We start from the raw sequence: 23,906 nt of genomic DNA on the forward strand, positions 1-23,906 counted from the left end.
AATCTATTGGAACAGCAGAACTTTAACAGAGAGCAGTATTTGTCCTCTTTTTCTGATTACATACATTTGTGGGACATATTGCAAGTACATGACAGCAAAGTCTTCGCCCATGTGTGACCTCCAAGTGGGAATGTGTGCTATGACTCTTCTGTTAGCTTAGGGCTCATATTGGTCAGGTGAACGGCCACAGTTATCTCAGGTGGTGGGACTGAACATCTTCACACCTGGATATATAATATGCCACAACTCTGAATCCCTGGACTACTTAATAAGTTTGCGGTATATGGACTCTATCTAGGACTGATCAATACCTAGATATACACAATTTTTTAGTGCACTACACTTTGCAGCTTTTGTATTACTGATTGACGTATTGTGGATTTTACCTTGTGTGTTCAGCTTGCAATATTAACCACTTGCCTACTGTATTTACCCAGTGATCTGCTGTGTCATTGGACACAGCTGATCATGTGGTAAAAGGTCACTGCGATTGGCCTTTTACCACATTTACCAAATACGCTGGATGCACGCCGCTGGGTGTGCGCAGGGGGCGTGTTCTGGGAGGATATCCATGGATGCCCTCCCAGAACTAGACAACCATGCTGTAACCGTCTTTCGTCTATAGCATGGTTGGGAAGAGGTTAATACTAAGTTGTAGGATAATTGTCTGCACTGATTGGTTTTGTCTTTGTAAGGCTCTATGTAAGCGAGCTTACCCTGACCGCCGACCACGGAAAAATGCAAATCGCAGCAAAACCGCAGTACCGCAATTTTGCAGCGGTTTGCGTTTTCCAGCGGTCGGCAGTCAAAACGTTCCTATCCTGAACACTATTCTTCCGCGTTCAGGAGAGGAAGGTTTAACCTCACCTAAACGCGGCAGCTCCTAAACTCTGCTAAAAGCCTATGTGTATATGGACACAGGCTTTTATGGAGTTGAGTTTAGGAGCTTTGGCAAAAAAAATGCCTAAAGCTCCTAAACTCGAATTTAGGAGTCGCTCGTGTACATATCAAAACACACCGTCTTTTGGCAACACAGTTAAACAATTAAGGTACTCACCGTCCCACCTACTATTCTTCCCAATGGATACCATGCTCGCTCGTCAAACCAATTTAAAAATTCATAAAACCCGTGAGATGCTAGATGATGTGTTGATCTGTAGTTGAACCTGCAGAAAGCAAAGATAGGTTAAACCTTTAGGACTAAATAAAATAATTTTCTAAGTAACATGTAGAATGTCAGCTGAAAACAAATCTATGCTATTGAATACAAAGCCATAATCCAATTCTTTTTGTGATATTTTGTACAACGCAGAAAGAACAGCTTAACAACATTCTATGTAGTCACTTTCAGGCTTGACTCAGCATGTGGCCATCCCGTGACTGTGATCATATCCACAATCAGAATAAATATGTAACTGTTATGGACGTTTCCAACTATGCTACATGTACACATAAAATACACTGCTCATTTCTCCTGACAGTTCTTCCACAAAAGTGATCATGAAACCTAGTCCTGTGGAATAAGAAAGATCTACACAATGAATTCTTGACTGCAGTACTAAAGACAGCCAACAAAAGATACAATGATAAAAGGTCTAAGAAAAATAACAGCGTATTGTTTACCAAATGAGGAGCTGCTGAAATCACTAAACATAACCAATTATCTTTTAGCTGTGATCATTGCAATGCAGAAAACAGTATGTCGCCTAAATCCCAATTTGTTCACTTTTTGTTTACACGTGTCTATTAGAGGGATGTGGATCCTACAAACTAATCCTTTTCTCCCACACAATGTTGTGATTTTGGAATTGCCCTAGGTTTATGGTATAACAAATTTAAAGCCATTTGCTCACTCAGTGCACAGCTTTACAGCAAACTAGTCATCTATTTTAGACTTTTAAAAGTAAGCGCATGCATCACAATGAGCCTATCATTAGAAAAGTAAAGCCTCCCACACCCTCAGATATAAATTCCATCTACCCATCATAAGGGTATCGCACAGGCCGCCAGCAAAAATCCTGTCATTGACGTGAATGGTTGTGTGCTGCTGTACTGGTATATATGGCTGTACGATCATGAACACAAGTATAGAGCTTAGTTTTTTCTGCATTTCTGTACTCATGTGCGATGCCAGTGTTTCCATGCATTGTACTGATGGCCAACAAGCCTCACACAGCTCTAGGAGGTTTGGACAAAGGACTTTCAAATATTAGGCTGTACCTGTACTACACACCAGCAGGTCTGCATGCGAAGATGGCCACTGGGGCATAAAGCCATATATTGCATGGCCCTGTCCATTGTCCTGAAGTGTGGAATAATCCCCTTATTGGGATATGTGATGGAATGAGGCATTCTGTTCTAAGATAACACAATGGTTTAGTTGCTTTTTGATTCCTTTATTTAATTATATTTTACAAAATTCAACACAACACTAATACATAATCATCTATTACTCATTACAAATTGCATTTACTTTTCCCTCCCATACTCCCCTTTTGCAGTCACTTTTTATTTCACGAACGCTCCATCTTCACCATTTATTGTAACCTCTTTTCACCCCATTCATGAGTCTTCTCATTCCCTCTATTCGATCAATTTTCCAAGTAGTCTTAAATTTACACCACCTCTCCTACGTTTTTATAAATGTTTCCAATTTATCTTCTCCACTATGGTATAGTTTACATACGTGTGTGTGTAAATATACATATACACACACACACACACACATATATATATATATATATATATACACATATACACACACACACACACACACCTATACATACACAGTTATGAATTAAAAAAAATTATATATACATAATTTTTTAAATTAATAACTGTGTATGTATACATATATACATACACACACATATATACACACACACACACACACACACACACACATATATATATACACACACACACACACACACACACACACACACACACACACATACATATACACACACACAAAAATTCTCTAAAGGAGAAACTCTTGGGCCTTCCAAAATTTCTCCTTTAGATTAACCAAGACTATATAAAATGTGAGGACTTGCTCTAACTGTCCTTACAATTTGTACCCAATCAAGAAGGCCCTCAAACTAAACACTTGTTAATATATTCAATTACAGGGCAATTACATGCATACACCGGATTCCAGTGGGGGAATAAGAAAAAAAAAAAAAATCAGCGGACTCTTGTAGCTGGGATGGCAGATGTATGCGAACAGTGGCTGCCACTCATCCTGTAAAGAGTAATGGCAGTCGATGCTCACATGGATCCACACATATCAAGTGTTTACCAATGGTTAGGGACAGATGTCTGAGCCTGGATGTATCTGTCAGCATGCAAGGTTGCTCATCCATCCCTATCTACAAGTAAGTGTTAGGTGTGCAGATACATGTGAACCAAAACAGCTCCTCCTGTCATTACTCTGTACACACTAATGCTGGCCATAGACAGGTCGTTTAAATCGGCCAAATTTTCGTCCGCACGACAAATGGGACGATATTCACGCGGTTAGTGGGCAATGCAGTAAGCCGTTTTTCGTGGATCTTATTGTTTCTTTTTATCAGTCACGTTGGAAAATCCACTGATGTTTTTCGTGGACATTGGTGGCAGCATCGGCAACGACCGATTTTTCGTTCATCGGCTGACAATTCGACCGATAAACGGCCCGTCTATGGCCAGCCTAAGCGGTCATCACTGCTCTCATATACCTGCAAGAATCCATAGATTTCTGCCACTGAAATCTGGTTTATGTCTGTAATCTCCCATGGAAAAGGAGGCCTAAAATGGAACTTAGACTAAATTCACCTTTTGGTGCATGTATCCTATGCATTTTCATGCATCGCCACTTTCATCACTAGGCCCTACGATGAGCACAGATGCATCAAAACACAGACAATGTACATAAACACATCACAATAATGCGAAATAGCACTTTTTTTTTTTTTTTTAAAACAATGGCTAAAATGTGTACATGTGTTGACATGCATCAAGTGCATAGGCCCTAATGCTGAAAGCTGAAATTCAGCAACCCTTTAAATATACAAGAGGAACGTTGTGCAGGCAGCTAGAGAAGAAAGCAGTTAGCCCTTTTCACCACTTTTTTCTACTGCATTTTAGCCATGATACTAGCCTGTCTGTAGTGATCATAAGGGACAACCATACACTGGAGGTAAAGCTGTAATAGCCAGGGATCTCAACAAGAAAAAAATATATGCGTCTACTCAATTCTACTTTAAACCGAGGATAGCAGGCTGAACATTATTTCACCAGGTTCTCTGCTTATCGGATGCTGACCAAGGTAAAGATGTCGCTTCTGGCAGGAAGACATGTTTTCCAAATTTCATCATGAACTATGTAATAGGCCATCTGAACTTCTGCAAACCTTGGCTGCTTAAGCTTTATGGCTTCTTCTGTGATAAGCTTTCGCATGCCATGTGTTGTTGCACTTAAAAATGTATACTGCAACAGAAACTAATGTTTTTCCATCTTGTCATGCCTATAAGATTTTCCTACTAACTGCCCAAACATATACATTAAAGTGATTATTTAAAAAATTGTAACTTTACAAGCACGTTTGACCTACCTGCTCTGTGCAATGGTTTTGCACAGAGCAGCCTGATCTTCTGGGGTCCCTTGCCAGCACTCTAGATAGGTAGCCACTTCCTATGGCGGCACACATGTGGGCTTGATCCTGAGATGTGCTGTGTTACATAAGTAGTCTGGCTGAAAAGACAAAAGTCAGTCTAGTTCAACCATAGAAAAAGAGAAAAAAAGTTATAATCCTATACCCACAGTTGATCCAGAGGAACACAAAAAAACAAACAAAAAAAAAACCCAGCAAAGAATGATCCAATTTGCTCCTGCAGGGGGAAGGGGGGGATTCCTTCATGATCCCCCGAGGCACAGATATTCCCTGGATCAACGTTTGCAAAAATATTCAAGCTCTCTTTGATCTGGAGAGCAGGGCCTTACCTTAACCCTTGGTAAATTTCATAGAAAGATTTTTCGATTCCTGGATTGTAGACAGAGGAGCCAGTAAGACCCCGGAAGCAGATTACCACGTGACCTCATTAGCACACACATCCTGTGTGGGCCTCATTAGTAGACACCCTTCGCCCATCAACTATTTTTTCACAGCATCCCCCAGGATCTCTCCCCATGTGCATTTGCCTGGCTACCCCAGCATCCCTTCAGACGGACTCGGGCCACATGCAGCCCACAGGACACCCCTGATGTAATGGAAGGGCCTGCTTGATTGGATATAGAGTGATTGGATAGATGCTGTGTCCTATCATATAGTTTTAGCAAATCTAAAGAAGATTGTACAATCAGATTCCATAGTGTATGGCCACATTTATACACCCAAAATTAACTAGTTGCACTTTCAGTGTCATTAACTGTTAACAGCACACCAAACACAGAAACAAGCACACATTTTACTACTGGAAAAAATGGGTGACAAATGCAGCAAAACGCGCAGTACGAAATGTGCAACACGCATCATGCCAAAATGTCCCATGAGCTACGTTTCCACGTGTAGCACAGCCCATTCAAATCAACAGGCTGCCCTATGTGTGTCACTGGAAAAATGAACACAAAACACTTCCACTCCCTCTACTCTAGGTGTGAATGGGGCCTGAAACTGTAATTTGTGCGTTTACACTTTCACATCTGTGTTTCGAAAGCATGGCAATCTACACAGAAAATGCATGCTTTGCTGTGGGTTTCATCCTGCAAATGTGCATTGTGTTTGTGTTGTCATTACATGTTAACGGCACCCCAAGTGCGGCAAATACACCAAAATTCTCAGTAACGCACCGTGCTTTACAAAAAAAAAAAAGTTCTAGAGCGGTTGAGCTCAATAGTGCATTCCTTCCTCAGAATGTGCCAAACTGTTGACTTTTAATGTTGCTGCTATCTCTCTGATGGATTTGTTTCATTTTTGAAGCCTCACAATTGGCCGGTTTCACTTGCATGGACAGCTCCTTTGAACACATGATGAAGGTTTACAGCAATAGATTCCAAATGCAAATACCACACTTAGAATCAACTGCAGACCTTTTATCTGTTTACTTGATGATGAAATCGCGAAGGAGTAGCCCACACCTGCCCATGAAACAGTTTTTGATTCAATTGTCCAATTACTTTTGGTCCCTTGAAAAGGAGGAGGGGGGGAGGGGGTGTGGGGAAGGCCACTCTTAAGAGCTGTAATTCCTACCCTCAAATTAAACCTGAAAGTGCGCACTTTCAGCCCATATCCATTATATAACTATAGCTTGAATATATTTTGAGAAATGCCTGAAAAAAACTAAAATTGTGCCTGTGTCCAAACATATATGGACATAACTGTACATATATTTATTTAAAATTGTATTAGATTTGACTTAAAATCATTAATTTAAATAAAGATGAATTTAAAATACACAATCCAGTGGCGTAAAATAACTTATTGAAAGTAACACAAATAAATAGGACAGAAAATAAATCTATATAAAACATTTAAAAACTTAAATAGAGGTGTTTTTTGCATTGAAGTCAATGGGACGCGATTTTGCATAGAAGTCAATTACTGGCATCTTTTTTTCCTATTGGAAAAACGCTGATAGCCCTATTTTTGCCGACCGAAATATCTGTGCAGCACTAATAAAAACACAAATAAAAAAAACATTTACCATCATAAAGCACTTTACAATAATGCAGGCAGCAAGTTAATTTTTAAAACAAGCCTGAAATATCTTCGTATAAGATTAGTGAAGACAAGCTGAAATTCAGTGAGCCTTTAATATGCGGGAGCAGGTTCTGTAGATGGCTAGGGAAGAAAGCAGGTACCGTAGTCCTTTTCATTCTGAACACTAATAAAACACAGAAGTTCCCATCAGACCTTTAGAAGTCAGTGATTCCCCCAGGCACAGATCCTACAAGTTTATATATGAAAGTAGGGACCCACTTATCACTAATCAGAGAACAAATAGTTTCCAAGCTTCGTGTAATGCAGTGTTTCTCAACTCCAGTCCTCATGGACCCCCAACAGGTCATGTTTTCAGGATTTCCATTATTTTGCACAGGTGATTTGATCAGTTTCACTGCCTTAGTAATTACCACAGCTGTTTCATCTGAGGGAAATCCTGAAAACATGACCTGTTGGGGGTCCATGAGGACTGGAGTTGAGAAACACTGGTGTAATGTAACAATGTGGACGGTGTTCAATACTCTCTCAGACACCACCTTGTGCGGGGAAATCCAATCACCAAGAGATTGAGCATCACTGGAGCAGGTTAAACATGGTAACCCTTTACACACAGCAGCTATGACCATGTGTTTTAAAAAATTAACTCCAACTACGATTTTATTGGCAAACTACCATTGGAACATACAGCAAAGGGAATTTACCAAAACTAAAGCAGATATAATCTGGATTAGTTATGTGTAGCAACCATTCAGCTGCTTTCATTTTCAAAGGTTAATTAAACCAGCCGACGCTAGAAATCGATTGGTTATTATACACAGTTGCTACATTTCTAGTATATCCCCCCTAATATAATTTGCAAACACCCTGCAAAATATACACCGATCAGCCATAATCATGACCAACCACCTAATATTCAGCTGATCCCCTTTTGATGCCAAAGCAGAACTGACCCCAGGCATTGATTCCACTAGACCTCTAAAGGTTATGATATGGTATATGGCATGAAGTTGTCAATAGCAGATCCTTTCAAAGAAGAACAAAACTTATCCCAAAAGCAGGGCTATAACCCGTCAGATTTTTTTTTTAGCCATCTGTGTCCCATTGCAGAGATTTCCCTTCGCTTCCCATCCCATAGCCTAACAGGAAGTGAGAGGAAATCCCTACAAATTAAAGGGAATTAAAATTGTCCTCTAATAGACAGCGCCACTGGATATACGTCGGGCGTAAACTAAAAAACAAAACAAAAAAAAACAAAAAACTGAACTAAACAAACTCACACCGGGAAGGAGAAGGAGCTGCTGTCTATTCTTTGGAATACAAAGACATAAACACAGTCATTATTTATAACAGCGCTCCTCTACACCCTCTCTTTTATATCCTATTATCCTCCTCTGTGTAAGCAGCAAGCATATAACCATACCATATGTGAACTTAACAAATCTTTAGTGTGCCACACCAATATAAAATTCTTATATAGTGTTCCCCCTGCGCTTAATATGTACCTAAAAGGATACTAAGCAGCTAACCCCTCGATTCCATAAATATAGGTGAAAAATGCAAATAAACAATATGGTACCACTACATATAGTAATATAAACTCTATATAAATAATAAATTAACCAGTGATATAATCCTTATAGGATCTATATTAAATGTGAAAAACAGTGAACATGTGTGAATCCACACACGAGGTCCTATGCTTGGACCCAATAAGTGAGCTGTAAAAAAAATAAGTGATGAAAGCATATAAAAAAAACCCAATCCCTAACGCGGGATAAATATACACCAATTGTGTCCACAGTGAATCTCAAATGCGGGATATAAATACAACAACAAAAATTTAAAGTGCTTAAAGAATGTATACACCAATCTGTATACAGTGAATCCCAAATGTGGGATATAATGCAACTAAGTGACAGAGTGCTCAAACAGTAAGCATATACTACAAAAAATGCAATCAATAGATCAATATGTGAAAAAAATTAATATATTGATAATAAAAGTCCAATATATGTGCAAAGATGCAATCAAGGTGCTTCACTGCTCCAGGGCATGCAATATGTGCAGTGTATGTGCACATTACATCGATAGAATTTCCTTCACTGGCTGCAATGGTCTCTTACCTCAAGACGGCAACCCCAAAGGGCCAATGCGCCTTTTGATCACCCCAGGATTCTTCCTGAACGTACACTCCTTGTTACCCAATCTCCTGGGACTTTATCCACACTGGCAACACAGGTTTCCCTTCCACTGGGTAGGTAGGTACCCTCAAAATTGCCAACTTACTTTCATGTAGCTCATGAAACAAGAGAAAAGAGATTCTCCATAGTGCAAAATGCTTTTTATTCCTTGTAAATAGCTTAAAAAATGCCAGACACTCACATTTTGATCGTGAAATACAAGCCTTCACACCACATGTAATGGGTGTATCTGTATGAATCAAAGTGTACCAAGATGGCATTCCGCCGGATTTACGTCACCACGTTGTCGACGCGTTGCGTCACGTATACACTCAGAAATGGGTGGACACCTTCCAGATACGTCTTTTTAGCAGCGCTTCTGCCGCAAATACTCAAAGTCACTTAGCTGCATTATATCCCACATTTGGGATTCACTGTATACACAGATTGGTGTATACATTTTTTAAGCACTTAAATTTCGTTGTTGTATTTATATCCCGCATTTGGGATTCACTGTGGACACAATTGGTGTATGATATTTATCCCGCGTTAGGGATTGGGTTTATTATATGCATTTATTCATCACTGATTTTTTACAGCTCATTTATTGGATCCAAGCATAGGACCTTGTGTGTGGATTTACACGTGTTCACGGTTTTTCACGTTTCATATAGATCCTGTAAGGATCATATCACTGGTTCATTTATTACAACACTCCCAATTACTCCACAAACTTTGGGGTTAATCAGACCTCATTATCATCAAATAGTCGATAAATTATCAAAATTGTTGTCAGACCCTTTAAAATGGAGCCAAAATTCTTTAAGCAGTTTTACTCCGCCACAACTTGTTCAAATAAGCCATTTCAGATTTATACAACACCACAGACTGTTATGACTGCCTAAGTTCCATATGCCGGATGGGTTACATACAGGGCAGATAATGAACAGGTTTCATAAAAAGTAATTGCTGCAGAAATTTCAGAAAACTTCAAGAAGAATGTTCATTGTCATCTGGTAAATGGTAGTATGTGAGCATGTTCACCAGCACACTAGATTAATAACGCAAAGTGACATCAACCACTTAAAGCAAGAGAAAAAAAACAAACACAATTCTATACAAGTACCTGTAATAATTAAACAAATAAATAAATAAAAGTAAGTCTGGACCAGGTTTAACATTTTTATAAACTATTAGAAGTGTCTCATTGTAAGTATAGCCACCGACACTTCGGACGTTGTTATCTCATTCTCCCACATGGAGTCTTTGATTGATTGGTATCTTTATAAAACCAGAAGTGTCCTGACTGCCACACACCATACAAAGCCCTTCATACTTGATTCGTAGCAGCCTCAGCCACGTCCCCCAGAATGTTTCCCCCACCTCTGGGGCTTAGTCATAGTTCTTGACTAAGCCCCAGGGACAGGGCAAAAGCAAAATGCGTCAGCCATGGCTCAGAGCTGGCTGAGGTTGCTACTTAAAAAAAGGAAAAAAAAAAAAAAGGACGAATGGCTTTGTATGGTCTGCGGTGGTCAGGACACTTCTCTTGCATGCATGTTCACACAGAGCCAGGACAAGCTCTTTCTCAGCTTGCACTCTTAGCTGGGATCAACGGACGCTACCGCAGCAGATCTAAAAGCTTAGTAAGATTTTCGAGCCCTGGTCCATATTCTTCCTGCTACAATTGATGGATCTGTTTGCTAAAGACTCATTGTCCAACAGACATGAGAGCTTCAAGAATAGGACTTTACCCCTGAGGATCCTGACTTTTCAGGAACTTTAGCACCCATACTCTTTTACCAGGTATAGCTTCCAGAGACAGTCAAGTTTTGGAGATTCACTCCTGAAATCAACCAAAAGTGATTGGCACATACGTACTTCAGCCATAGCGGTGCTGCTAGTAACAAAGAAAGCATTGCAATAACATGGCAACAGAAAACAAAAAACCATGACCACGCTGATAAGGTCCAAATGTACTGTAGACTGAGACCATGCTTTTGGTGACTGGTGCCACTTTACTCTAATATGAATGTTATCTAGTGAACAGGGGTGACATTTCATGTATAAAGTGGTAGTAAACAATGCTTGGTGACTTGCATGTACAGGTAAGCTTACCCATAGGTAGGAATATCACCTGAACGTGCACCATTTTGGAGATAATTACTATTTATGCAGCTGGTGATGACACCAGTGCATGCACTTTGCGCTTTGAAGGAATGAAATACTGAATATGCCGTCACCTCAGAATGCTGTGCTCCCATGTGCATGAAAGGAGTGACGTCTTCTCGGCCCGGCCATTCAAACGGCTGGAGCCTGCAAAACCGGAAGGAAGACGGGGAAGATGGAGGCCCTGTCAACGTACCGCTGGAGGGCCTTGTTTTAAGGCCAGCCTTTCATAAGGTGCTCGTATGCAATGCAAACTAGCACATTATGACATTAACTTGCAATGGACCAGATTTTATATTTTTTTTCCCCCCCCTCCAGACTTTACTACCACTTTATTGAACGTGTGTTTATATTTCATATAAAAGCAAGATTTACATTTTCCAAAAAAATCTGTCTTTGAACTCCAGTCATATGACATTACCAAAGCACAATCTGGGAGAATGTCGTCATTGGCCTGCATCAGGCAGGAGGAGGCATTTCCTCATTCTCTCCCCCAGAGATCACTCAAAGTGCAAAGCTATAACATCGTGGCAATTAACGAGGAGAGAGCAGAAAGGTATTGATCTTCTGAGAAATGTGTACATAGCCCAGAACATAACATGGGCACCAGGATTTACATATATAGTGACATTAATGTAAAGAAACCAATACTTCTAGCCTTGGCCAACTAAGGCTGATGTTGCTCTTCTGCACCTGTTGCCGGGGTTAGCAACAACATGCAACAAGATGAGGAACACTTACCTGCATTGTGTGCGTCACTCCCTCGCTGGCTTCAGCAGTTCAGAGTCACTTCATCACTGAAAATGCTGCAGAACTGCATTTACCGGAGAGAGAGAGACTCCTTGCTCATTCAGCTGGCAGGACAGCAACACACACACAAGGCAGTAGTTTCACCTCCCCGTCTCCCCCATAGCAATCTTGTAGCTGGTCAATTTACACCAGCAGTGGGATCTTAAGTGTAAAATCAGCCTAATTCAAGCATGCTCAGGTGGGGTATATTAAAGTGTTACTAAACCAACAACAGTAAAATCTGTCTGTATATGCAGTAAAACAAGCTTGTTATACTCATTGTGGAACCTAAGGGGTTAATCCTCTGAATTGTGTAAAAATGCCATTTGATCCTTTCTCCTCTGTTCCTCCCCTTTTTCAAGGGACCACCACTTATCTCCAGACTGAACTGTAGGCATGCTTAGTTTGGTGTATATTGCTAGAGGGGTTTTTTCTTGTTCTTGGGAGAGTGCTTGTGATCAGCACAGGGCCAATCAGCACTGTCCAGACAGAGGTCAGGGGATTTCCATCCTCCTAGAGCAGAAAGAGAACTCCTCCTACAAGCTTTAACCAGTGCTCTGCTGGACACTGATAGAAGTCACAAGACTGCTCTAACTGCTGATGAGAAAAGGTATTTAGCAGTTTATATTTACGAAAATAATTGCATTTCCATGTTGTGTGTACTGTGGGAGACCAGATATAGTGGAAGCAGGGTCCTGGGTTTAGTAACACTTCAAGTACTATCAGGGGGGGGTTACAACATGACATCCTTCCTATAGAATAAATGATACTGCCTAGCAGCTCTTCCTGCAAGAAGAGACATAAAAGCCTTTTTCTCCCACCATTTTCACCCTCACATTTCCATGCGCATACAAATGCACATGATCACACCGTAAAAGTATATGTAAAATTGCACCTATTAAACTTTGGGGCGTCTGATCCACAGCTATATCTGGATAATACAAGTCACTTCCCAGCCATTAAATGTAACACCTTGTCAATAGACTCTACTTGTAAACTTCCCTAGGCAGCTCCTAAGGGAGCTATAATAATCATCTAAAACACATTTAAAGCTCTTATACATAACTGCCCCACTCTATATAAAACTGCCTAAATGGTGTGTTCGGTTCTTTAAATTAACAAGACTTCCACATGAAAAGAAAGAACAAGAGGGGAACATGCAAACAGCTTAACTTACCCTACAAAACTAGAAGCCTCTGAGAGTTTATGGCCTTTACTGAAAGTCTTCTGGTGATAAGACAATTCATCAGTCCTTCCAGTCACAGGTAATTAATTTTTTTCTGCTCTATTTGTGAAGCAATTACCTTGTAATCACTAGTCAAACAGATAAGTGCAAGTAAACGATCTGCAACCCCCCCTCCCCTCCCCACCCAAAAAAAACCTGCTAAATTAGATTCAGCACACCTTCCTATTCCAGATATGTCAAGGCCTAACAAACCAACAGACAAATACAGGATAAACAATTATCTTAAAGCGGTAATAAAACAAACATCCCTGGGACACTTGTACCTACAGGTAAACGTATACGATTGCCCTGCAGAGGATTTACCCGACCAGGCCATTTTTTGCGATACGGCGCTGTTTTACTTTACTGACAAATTGCGCGATCATACAACACTGCAACCAAATGAGATTTATGCCCTGTCCCCCCCCCCCCCCACAAATGGAGCTCTCTTTTAGTGGTATTTGATCACCTCTTATTATATCACGATTTGACTACTGCAACTCCCTCCTCACCAGCCTACTTCAAAACAGGCTATCCCTGCTTCAGTCTATCCTGAATACGGCAGCCAGACTCATCCACCTTACTAACCGCTCCGTATCTGCCACCCCCCTCTGCCAATTCCTCCACTGGCTTCTGATTGCCCAGCGCATAAAATTCTAATTATTACATTGACGTACAAAGCTGTTAATAACATTGCCCTAAACTACATCACCGATCTGGTATCCAAATACCACCCAAAACGCACTCTCTGCTCCTCACAAGACCTCCTACTCTCTAGTTCCCTGGTCTCCTCCTCCCATGCCCGTCTCCAGGACTCCCCCCCCCCCCCCCCCCTCCTCTGAAACTCACTACCCCAATCTACCAGACTGTCACCTACCCTCCTCACCTTTAGGCGCACCCTGAAAACCAATCTCTTCAGAGAAGCCTACCCCGCCCTCACCTAATTGCCGATCTCCTCCACTCTTCTCACCACTCCATCCCCCACAGCTTTTTCCTCCTGTACCACTCTCCCCTCCCTCCTAGACTGTAAGCTCCAAGGAGCAGGCCCTCGAACCCCTCGTGTATTGTATTGTTACTGTGCTGTCTCGTGTACTGTCTCCCATTATAACGTACAGCGCTAAGCAAACTGCTGGCGCTATATAGCTATATATATATATATACACATACATACACACACACACACACACACACACACACACATATATATATATATATATATATATATATATATATATATATATATATATATATATATATATACACACACACACACACACACACACACACACTGTATAATAACTTATGGTTTTTATCTTTTGCAGTAGAAACAAAAAAAGACGAACAATTTTGAAAAAAAAAAAATTTATAATATATATATTACACACATTATATATATATATATATATATATATATATATATATATATAATTTATTTCCCTTTGTTTACATTTTACTAGAAACCTATCCAGTAAAAAAATTTTTTTTTTTTTTTAAATCAAATTTAGTCATAAATTTAGGCCAAAATGTGTTCTGCTAAATGCCCAATATGTGTACATTAATTGGTTTACACGACAGTTATAGTGTCTACAAATGGCAGTATATATACTGGAATTTTTTTTTTTTTTAACTAATAATGGCAGTGATCAGCAACTTATAGCAGGACTGTGGTGGGCATTCTGATACTGGGGGGGGGGGGGCGACTGACTGTTACCGACATCCCCAGTGACACTAATACAGTGATTAGTACCAATAAAAACCACCAACACTGTGCTAATGACACTGGACAGGAATGGGTTAACATCCAGGGCGATAAAAGGGGTTAACTGTGTGCTGTGTAAGCACACTGCTTTGTATTGCTCTGCTTTAATATAGCTGTTCTCCATCCAGAGTGTTTTTTGCATAATACAGGAGGTGAGTTACTGGCCAGAAAAATGAGGGGAGAAAAAAGCCTTAACAAAAAGAAAACTAATGCAGTCACTACATCCAAGGATTGGTAAGCTGCAACATATTACATTTTTGGTTTTGGGTTTAACACGGCTTTAATAATGTTATAATTTATACTTGGCAGCTTGTCAAAAGAATAGCAATAAATTGGAATAGAAAAAAAAGGTCACCTTGTTTCTTTCAAAGTATCTACATTAGGAAAGCATTATATTAAAAGATAACTGACATTGAAGAAAAAACCTGTCACTTACATTTCACTACTTATTTAGGTTATAAATAATGAGTAAGATTCTGAGGCTATTTCTAGGGACTAAAACGTGCATGAACAAAATGTAACATTCAAGACTAAACGTTGTTCGTTCGAATTGATACAGATAACTCTGTCAAGTAAGCAAATAGGGATGTGAGGAAAAATGCTGGCGAGCATTCATTGCCTGGTGATGTTTCAGCCAATTTTTGAAGATCAGTCATGACTTTTCATTTCAGTGAGTGCACTGCTCGGCAGGGAACAGGCACAGGCAGACACAGCAACTGACATGCCAAAATCAAATCTCTTAACGCATGACAGATATTCTACCACGATAAAGGTATTCCATGCCATAAAGTGACCTACCTCATCAAAACCCTTCATAAAAATTTAACACACCAGCCATATAGGAACACATATATACGTTCTACAGGAACAAGTCCACCCACCTGACCATTCAGTGCCCTGTCAACACATGCAGGCATCGGAGAATTAAGAAGAGAGGTTTAGAATTATTATTTTTTTTTTTTAATATATAAATTATACTTACCTAGGTGGAAGCAGCATCGTTCTGATGCTGCATCTGTCCCAGGTCAGTTCTAAGGATGAGAACTGAGCATTCAGACACTGCTGATTGCTCAGTTCTCTCCCTCTGCTCTGACCAGGGAGCTGGGTCTGTCAGTCTCTGGCTCTCTGCTCTGCCACCCCAGCACTTACTGCAGTACTGGGCTGTGGAGGAGGCGAGGAGGGCTGGCTCAGGCTCTCAGCAGATCGCTGGCAGGCTGAGCCAGCTGCCAGCCCAGGATTCTGGTTGGATCCAGACTTTAAAGCTTGTGCAGAGCAGACATGGACACAGTCCTATGGGGTGGTTGGATGTAAATGGGTTGCCTGTCCGTTTACATCCGATCCCCTAGACCAGGGGTGTCAAACTGGCAGCCCTCCAGCTGTTGCAAAACTACAAGTCCCATCATGCCTCTGCCTTTGGGAGTCATGCTTGTAACTGTCAATCTTGCAATGCCTCATGGGACTTGCAGTTTGGCAACAGCTGGAGGGCCGCCAGTTTGACACCCGTGCCCTAGACAGATAGGGATCCAGTCCAGGTTTATAGTGGATTGGATGCTGGCATGTGTAAATGGACACATGCCTGTTTACATCCGCCTCCCCATAGAGAACAATTGATGTCCAAATGGGTCCACCTGTCCGTTTTTCGGGCGGACTTAATCGGTCTGCCTGAGTGAAAAGGGCCCTAAGTGGGTTAATATGCATTGACTGTATAGACTCACTCGCACAGGCAAGTATAGATGGATGCGAGGTCTCAAGCTCTGTGTCGGGGGCCATGCATCCATCCCTGCAGGCCTGTCAAACTTCGGTTGTGCTGGCAAGTCCATACAGCCGATGCGTTTTCAGTCACTTATGAGGCATGACAATTTAATTCCCGGAATTCCCGTGGCATAGCATTAAGGCGGTAAGCCACACAGCCATTCGCACCGGAGTGTGTTCTGACATGGTGTAACTTGCACTCGCCTGGGTCGCAGACTAACTGACTCAGACTTTACGGAGTGGTAGAAGAAATAACGTGCTTTTCGCTGTTGGTGGAAAATGAGTAACAAGAATCAGATTTACGGTGAATATTCCATGAAGGAATCAATGTTACTGAATGGCATAGGCGGTTTAAAATGGAGGGGCAAGAAGATGTCCTTGGTGACAAAAGAAGTGGGCGGCCAAAACCGCAAAGGACTGATACAAATGTGGACACTCTTGAACGTGAACATGAAAACAGAGTAGCAGATTCTCACGGAGAATGAGAAAGATTTCTACAAAGATGGTGCCTCGAATCTTGACAGAAGATCAGAAAGAACACAGTCTTCAAATTTCATCCAATCTTTTGAAGAATGCAGAGGTGATTGATAGGGTTAGTACCAGTCCATTCCAGGAATTAAAATGGTCACACCTTGTATTTGGGCTGCCTGCACATAGCTCAGCACTAATACAGAAACGGCTCTTCATGTGGTACAAGGCTGAGGGCCTGTGTGAATGGACCCTTAAACCTCACAGTCCTACTGTCCCCAGCCTGCCCCTTTGATTGAATTTAAGTTTTATCAGTCATGGATACTGAGCTTCACACGTCAGCATTACCTAGGGCAGGCTGCATGCAAAAAAACAACCTACCTCAAAATGCCTACCCCTCCAGACCGGCATCCACCCATCTAGTAATTTTGACACCTGCATAAATCCTCCCAAGTCAACCCATTGCTTTTATCTCGGGTGGAAGGGTGTTTGCAGGCAGATCATGGCTGAAGGGTAGCAGCAATCACATGGAGAAGCACGAAGACCCAGTAATATTACTAGGTCTAAAATAAGGAATGGAATGAAAACAGAAAGGTTTTATTTAAACATTTCATGTTGATGGGAGGAAAGGAAGAACCAGGGAAGGCAAAATATAACCAGACCGAACATCAGCGTTAACTCAAAGTCTGCCATGTTCGGTTTTAAACGTCCTGGCATTCAAGAGGGTAAAACAAGCCCACAGCTGCTGCTCTAGGGCAGTGTTTTTCAACCTTTTTTGTGCAAAGGCACACTTTTTTCATGAAAAATATCACGAGGCACACCACCATTAGAAAATGTTAAAAAAATTTATTGAAAAACTTTTTGACTTGAGGGCCGCAATGGGTTCATATATTGGACCCGGGGGCCGGACCAAGAGTAGATGAATGATGTGTATGTGTCATCCATAGTAAGTATAGTAATATTCCCCCATAGTAAGCATAGTAATTAATCCCCCATATAGTAATTCATCCCCCCTATAGTAATTCATCCCCAATATTAAGTCCCCAAGCCCCCCCTGTGTCAATTCACTTACCTTTGCTCCGCGCGTTCCTCTCGCCGTTCCGGTGTAGCATGAAAATCTGTCTCCTATGAGGATCTTTCCCCCTCGACGTATCTGCGCATGTGCCAGTTTCAGGCATTAGCAGCCGATCGGCGATCTCCGGCACATGCGCAGATACGTCGAGGGGGACAGATCATCCTGACAGTATCACGCTCCGCGGGCCGGATTAAAAGGTCCGCCGGGCCGTATACGGCCCGCGGGCCGTAGTTTGCCCATTGCTGTTCTAATGATTGGTCTATTTGTGAGCCGAGGCCACGTTACGGATGAAATTGCAATTTTTCCCACGGCACACCAGACAATATCTCACGGCACACTAGTGTGCCGCAACACAGTGGTTGAAAAACGCTGCTCTAGGGCACTTTTATGGCACCAGAAATGTGCCATATAGCCAAGTCCTGCCAAATCTGAATCCCAACAAGCATACTTTTTAACACCAGGATCAGAATGACCGTAGCAGAGCCTGTAAAAACAAAAAAAGGCACAGCTTACCTATTTCTACAGTATCTTTACAAGTTGCCTTTAAAAGCTGGTAAGCATGAAGAGTCTTGAAACCATTAAAGAGAAGCATTATATTCCCATGCATTCATGTCAGGTGACACTGGAAGTCCTAAACCTGTGAACACTCCAAGATTAAAGTGGTTCAAGATTTTTTTTTTTTTACCTTCATTCATTCTATGTATGCTTCCCCCCCCCCCCCAATACTCACCTAAGCCCTCTCTCGATCCAGCAATGTGTACTGGAGTCTCGGCTATCCTGGGACTCCCTCTTCTCATTGGCTGAGATAGAAGTGGGAGCCACTGGCTCTCACTGCCATCAATCACAGCCAGTGAGCCAATGAGAAGATTGAGGTGGTGGAGCCAAGCCACAGTTCCACATGTGAACTGACACACAGGAGCAGCGGGTGCTCCCATAGCAAGCCGCTTGCTGTGGGGGCACCCAACAGGAGGGAAGGGCCAGGAGCTCCAGCACGGGACCCGCAAAGAGAAGGATCCGGGCTGCTCTGTGCAAAACCAATGTAATGAGCAAGTATAGATATGTTTATTATTTTTTCTATTAAAAAAAATAAGCCTTTAGAATCACTTTAGGGCTTCCTGTGACAAACGCCAGCACTCCTCTGGGAAGGATACAAGGGAGCTCTAGAACAGTATAAATTCCTGCAAAGTAGTAGCACATTTCTTCCCATGGACCTTGTGCACTCACTCATTCCTCAAATTCACCCAACCGGTTCATCCCCTGTGCACTGTAGTTTGTCACTGCAGAGCAAATACCACATGTAGTGCTAGGCTATTGTACAAGCTAATATACTCAAAATGTATTGTCATACAAAAAAACAAAACAAAAAAAAAAGAAAAAGAAATTTCTACTTTAGTTTTAAAGTGTGACTTGCAGTGCAACAAGCATACCTGTTATACTCTGTGGAACCTAAGGGGTTAGTTAATCCTTTGCATTGTGTAAACGCTGTTTGATCCTGACTTCTCTGATCCCCCTCTTATCTCCTGATATGATATATAGTGTAGGGTCACTCTGCACATGCTCAGTTTGGTGTGTATTGTTAGAGAGCTTTTTTTTTTTTCTAGGGAGGGTGCATGTGATCCGCACAGGGCCAATCAGCACTGTCCAGAGGGTTCTGCTTCATCCTAGAGCAGAATGAAAACTCCTCCTACAAGCTTTAACATGTGCTCTACTGGACACTGATAGAAGTCACAAGACTGCTGTAACCGCTGATGAGAAAAGGTATTTAGCAGTTTATATTTACTAAAATAATTGCACTTTTATGCTCTGTGGGAGACCAGATATAGTGAATGCAGGGTCTTGGGTTTAGTAACACTTTAAAATTCCCTTTTCCACAAAGCTTGATAATCCAAAGATCAATGGAGGGACACAACGTATGACTATATTCCCACAACCAATCCACCATTTCCATCCTTTCTGTAGGTCAGTAGGAGGTGACTGCAAAGAAGCATATTTTTCCCTTCACCTCAAGTATTTACAACACTTTAACAACTCAGTTATTGATAGTGACTTACAGCATTCAGAGAGCACAAATTAGAAAGCAATCATTATGGCACTTGTTTCAAGAAATATATGGTATAAGCTGAAAATTCTCTTTAGAGTGGAACTACACTGCATCTGAGCACCAAAACCGCTATTTAATTCATTTTTAATATTTAAAGAAAACTTCTCAATCCATTCATGTCTCCATGCATTATTTTGCTGAGCTATCACTTTGAAAATTTCTGGACAATCTAGAATTTCTGGCCATGGCCATCTTGAGAAAGGGCAGATTCATGTAGAATCTACTTTCTGGAAACCTTTAGCTCAGGCATGCAGGCAGAAGGAGGGCTTAGCCAAGAAAAGGCCTCCTCCCTTCCTGAAGACTCCTGGAATGTATGAAATCATTTGCCTAGGCTAGAAGTAAGGAAGTAACTGAAGAAATGTGTTAAAATATATTTACTTGTTTTAAATGTTTTTTTATTTTTTAAAATTTACTAATGCTAGCAGCAAAAGGATTAAAAATAGTCACCTTTGATTCAGAGAGTGAATCCCACTTTAGACTTCCACGTTCTGCAGTAGTTTTTAAATTGTCTGCAAGAATCAATGCATAAGGCTCTATTCACACTAGGGAGTTTCAAATTGCAGGCGGAATTGCCGCGATTCTGCCTGGGATTTGAAAGCGTGAAAACGCATTCAGGTGGCATTCATTTCAGTGGTACCTGAAAAAGCGGGTGTTTTTGCTGCGATCATGGCACATATGTATTTTTTAGTTGCATGCAAATATGTGGCTGCTCGGTGTTAAGGCCCAGACGCCAAGAAGCCGCATATTTGCGTGCGTGCGGCGTCAAGGGGTTAAAGAGGAACCACAAAACATCTAAGCAGCACAAACCAAAAACTCGAATTAATTTTTAATATTTAAAAGCAAACTCCCCCCATCCATCCGTGCTTTATTTTGCCAAGAAATCACTTCGAAAAACACGTGTCATACTTACCTGCCGTGTACAGTGGTTTTGCACACAGCAGCCCGAATCCTCCTCTTCTTGGATCCCCCGGAAGGTTCTCCTGACCCCTCCCTCCTGTTGGGTACCCCCACAGCAAGCAGCTTGCTATGGGGGCACCCCCTGCTCCGTGTGTCCATTTACATATGGAGCTACGGCTTGGCGCCACCCCTTCTCTCCCCTCATTGGCTGACTGGTTGTGATTGGCAGCAGCGGGAGCCAATGACTCCTGCTTGCTGTCTCAGCCAATGAGGAGGCAGACACGGGACAGCCGAGGCTGTAATTCACATTGCTGGATTGTGATGAGGCTCAAGTACAGAGGGGGCTGGGGGCACTGCTGCACACTGGTGGTTTTTTACCTTTGTGCCTAGAATGCATGAAGGTTTAAAAAAAAAACTTTGAGCCTTTACAACCACTTTAAATTTAAGGTTTACATACATTTAAAATCTTAATAAAGGTTTTATTACAAACTGCCAAGAACGTGCTGCTTTTGAGCCGATACTTAAAAATAGGTACATAAACAGACAATCCATACACCAGCAACATGCATAATGCTTTTATCTTTGACGGAACTTCGTATTCCCTTCTTCTTGCTTTAGCAAAAAACAAAAATCAGCAGATAGATGTTCTGGCGTTAAAATTCAATGATAAAATCTGGTGATGAAAACTGATGTATATGGCTAAGTACTATTAATTACAGGCATGCTTTCTTTAAAAGGATTCTGTGATCCGAGTTACTTCTCCAAGGGCCAGTGGTTTGGTCTCATTAGACATGAGCTACTAAGCCAATATGCTGAGCATTTTTAATATCACTGCGAGAACATGGGACGGCTGCCTCTGCATATGTTACAAAAAAAGAAAATTCATCTGTGCAGCAATAAATCTGTCACTAGCTCACTTTGCTAGTTATGAATTTTAACTCCACTTTCTGATTTTGACCGCATTCATCAATCAAAATCAGTTTAAGCAGTCTTAACTAGAATTTCATAAGCAGTATAACCTAAAAAGCCATCAGAAAAAATAGGCCAAGCATTAGGTGCTGCTCAATAAGGGAAAAAAATACTATGGAAGTCTAATACTATAAATTAGGGGACACTTCAAAAAAAAGTGTTACTAATATATACTGCACCTCTCAAAATTATTACAGCTTCAGTCAGCTGAAATAAAATTTAGTGTTTTTGCAGACTTATCAGGTTTTTTTTTTTTTTTGCCAAGATTCCCTGATATTGATTCTAAGCTTACAAACCATTCAGGGCAGAAAATCCCAAAAGGTTGATTGATGGGGTGTGTGATGGTGGTGAAGTACAGCAAAATGTTTCGTTTGATGGCAAAAAAAGCACAATTTGTCTTATCAGACCACAGAACCTTCAACTACCTTCAGAGCCTGCAAACTGTAGACCATGATAATTTTATTTAAAAAAACGGAACTACACTGCATCTGAGCACCACAAACTCTATACTATTCATTATTAACCTCCCTAGCGGTATGATGATGTCAGTATTTCTGTGCTTAAAGTGGTACATTGTTCGCAATGGAAATATGTTTTTTTTTATTGTAGGCCTGTAATTCTTAAGAATAACTCAATGAAATCTGTCCGAACAAGAGTCTAGTAAACATCCCGGGTATGATAAAATTTGAAACACAAAATCATAAATTATAATATAATAAATAATCATAAATAATATAATACATTTTATTCAATAAACGCAATTAAACCAAAAACACTGAAATTTGAAATAGAGTTCGCACACCACTGAGCTTAGTCGCAGAATCGTAGTGTCTGATGACGAATTTCCTCATGAATCATTATCGCTCAATTCTGCAAGTGATTCCAATTAACTATCACTGTTTTCTAGACGGTCTAAAACCACTTTTGACCTAAAGGGACGCTTTTTGGACGCAATGGACGTTTCTCAGTTTCCAGGCAGAAAGAATGTAATGCAGGCAGGGCACAGGACAAAGCACTAGGGATAAAATGTATGTGAAATGGTTTGATACAGTAATGTAATACTATCAGATTTTAGTGTATTATGTGTATGTAAATTTTGCCATTTTTGAATCTTCCACCGGTTCCATCCCCCATATGCCCCGACGCTCGCAGGGAACGGAACCCGGAAGATGGAAGCCAGCATCAGTCAGAGGACATGGTCGGGGACGCAGCGGGAGGACAGCGTGGGACCACGGGACAAGGTAAGTGAGCCAGAGATCCCAGAGCAACGCTGCAGTGTAATCCCGAGTGTAGCTTGGTGTTACCGCTTCTGGTACTGAAACTTAACCCCGAGCTACACTTGTATTCAGAGCATACACCCACATCCATCCATGTCTCCATGCATTATTTTGCTAAGAAATTATTTTGAAAATAACCCCCAGCATTTCTGGCTGTGGCCATCTTGAGTGAGGGCAGATGATTCATGTAGCATTTACTTCCTGTAAACTATCTGCCCTTAGCTCAGGCATGCAGGCAGGAGGTTGTGCTTAGCTGAGAAGACCCATCCTGAAGACCCCTGGGTACATAATCAATTGCCTAGGCATAGAAACTAGGAAGTAGCTGAAGAAATGCAAAAAAAACCCCCCAAAAAACAAAAAATTGAGATATACATACCTACTGTATTTATGAATACTAGCAGCATAAGGATTAAATATAGTCAATGTTGATTGAGAGAGTGAAGTTCTGCTTTAACAGTGGCTTTCATTGCACTCCACCATAATGCCTCAGCTAGTGAAGCACTCAAGCAGTTGTATGCATGACCCCTCCACCAAAGAGGCTTGTAACA

General features: G+C 41.2%; 1 protein-coding gene across 1 annotated transcript in view; it reads right to left on the reverse strand.

Annotated features, from left to right (window-relative positions):
* STT3B (STT3 oligosaccharyltransferase complex catalytic subunit B) overlaps positions 1–23,906 on the reverse strand; it is a 240,927-nt gene that overhangs the window by 148,123 nt on the left and 68,898 nt on the right. Inside the window, exon 2 of the mRNA XM_089690796.1 lies at positions 1,058–1,166. Coding sequence (XP_089546922.1) covers positions 1,058–1,166 — 109 coding nt within the window. The remainder of the gene's footprint in view (positions 1–1,057; positions 1,167–23,906) is intronic.

This window comes from Staurois parvus, unplaced genomic scaffold (assembly GCF_062004578.1).
Source record: "Staurois parvus isolate SC_StPar_1 unplaced genomic scaffold, SC_StPar_1.0 ptg000021l, whole genome shotgun sequence".
In the NCBI taxonomy this organism is placed as follows: domain Eukaryota; kingdom Metazoa; phylum Chordata; class Amphibia; order Anura; family Ranidae; genus Staurois; species Staurois parvus.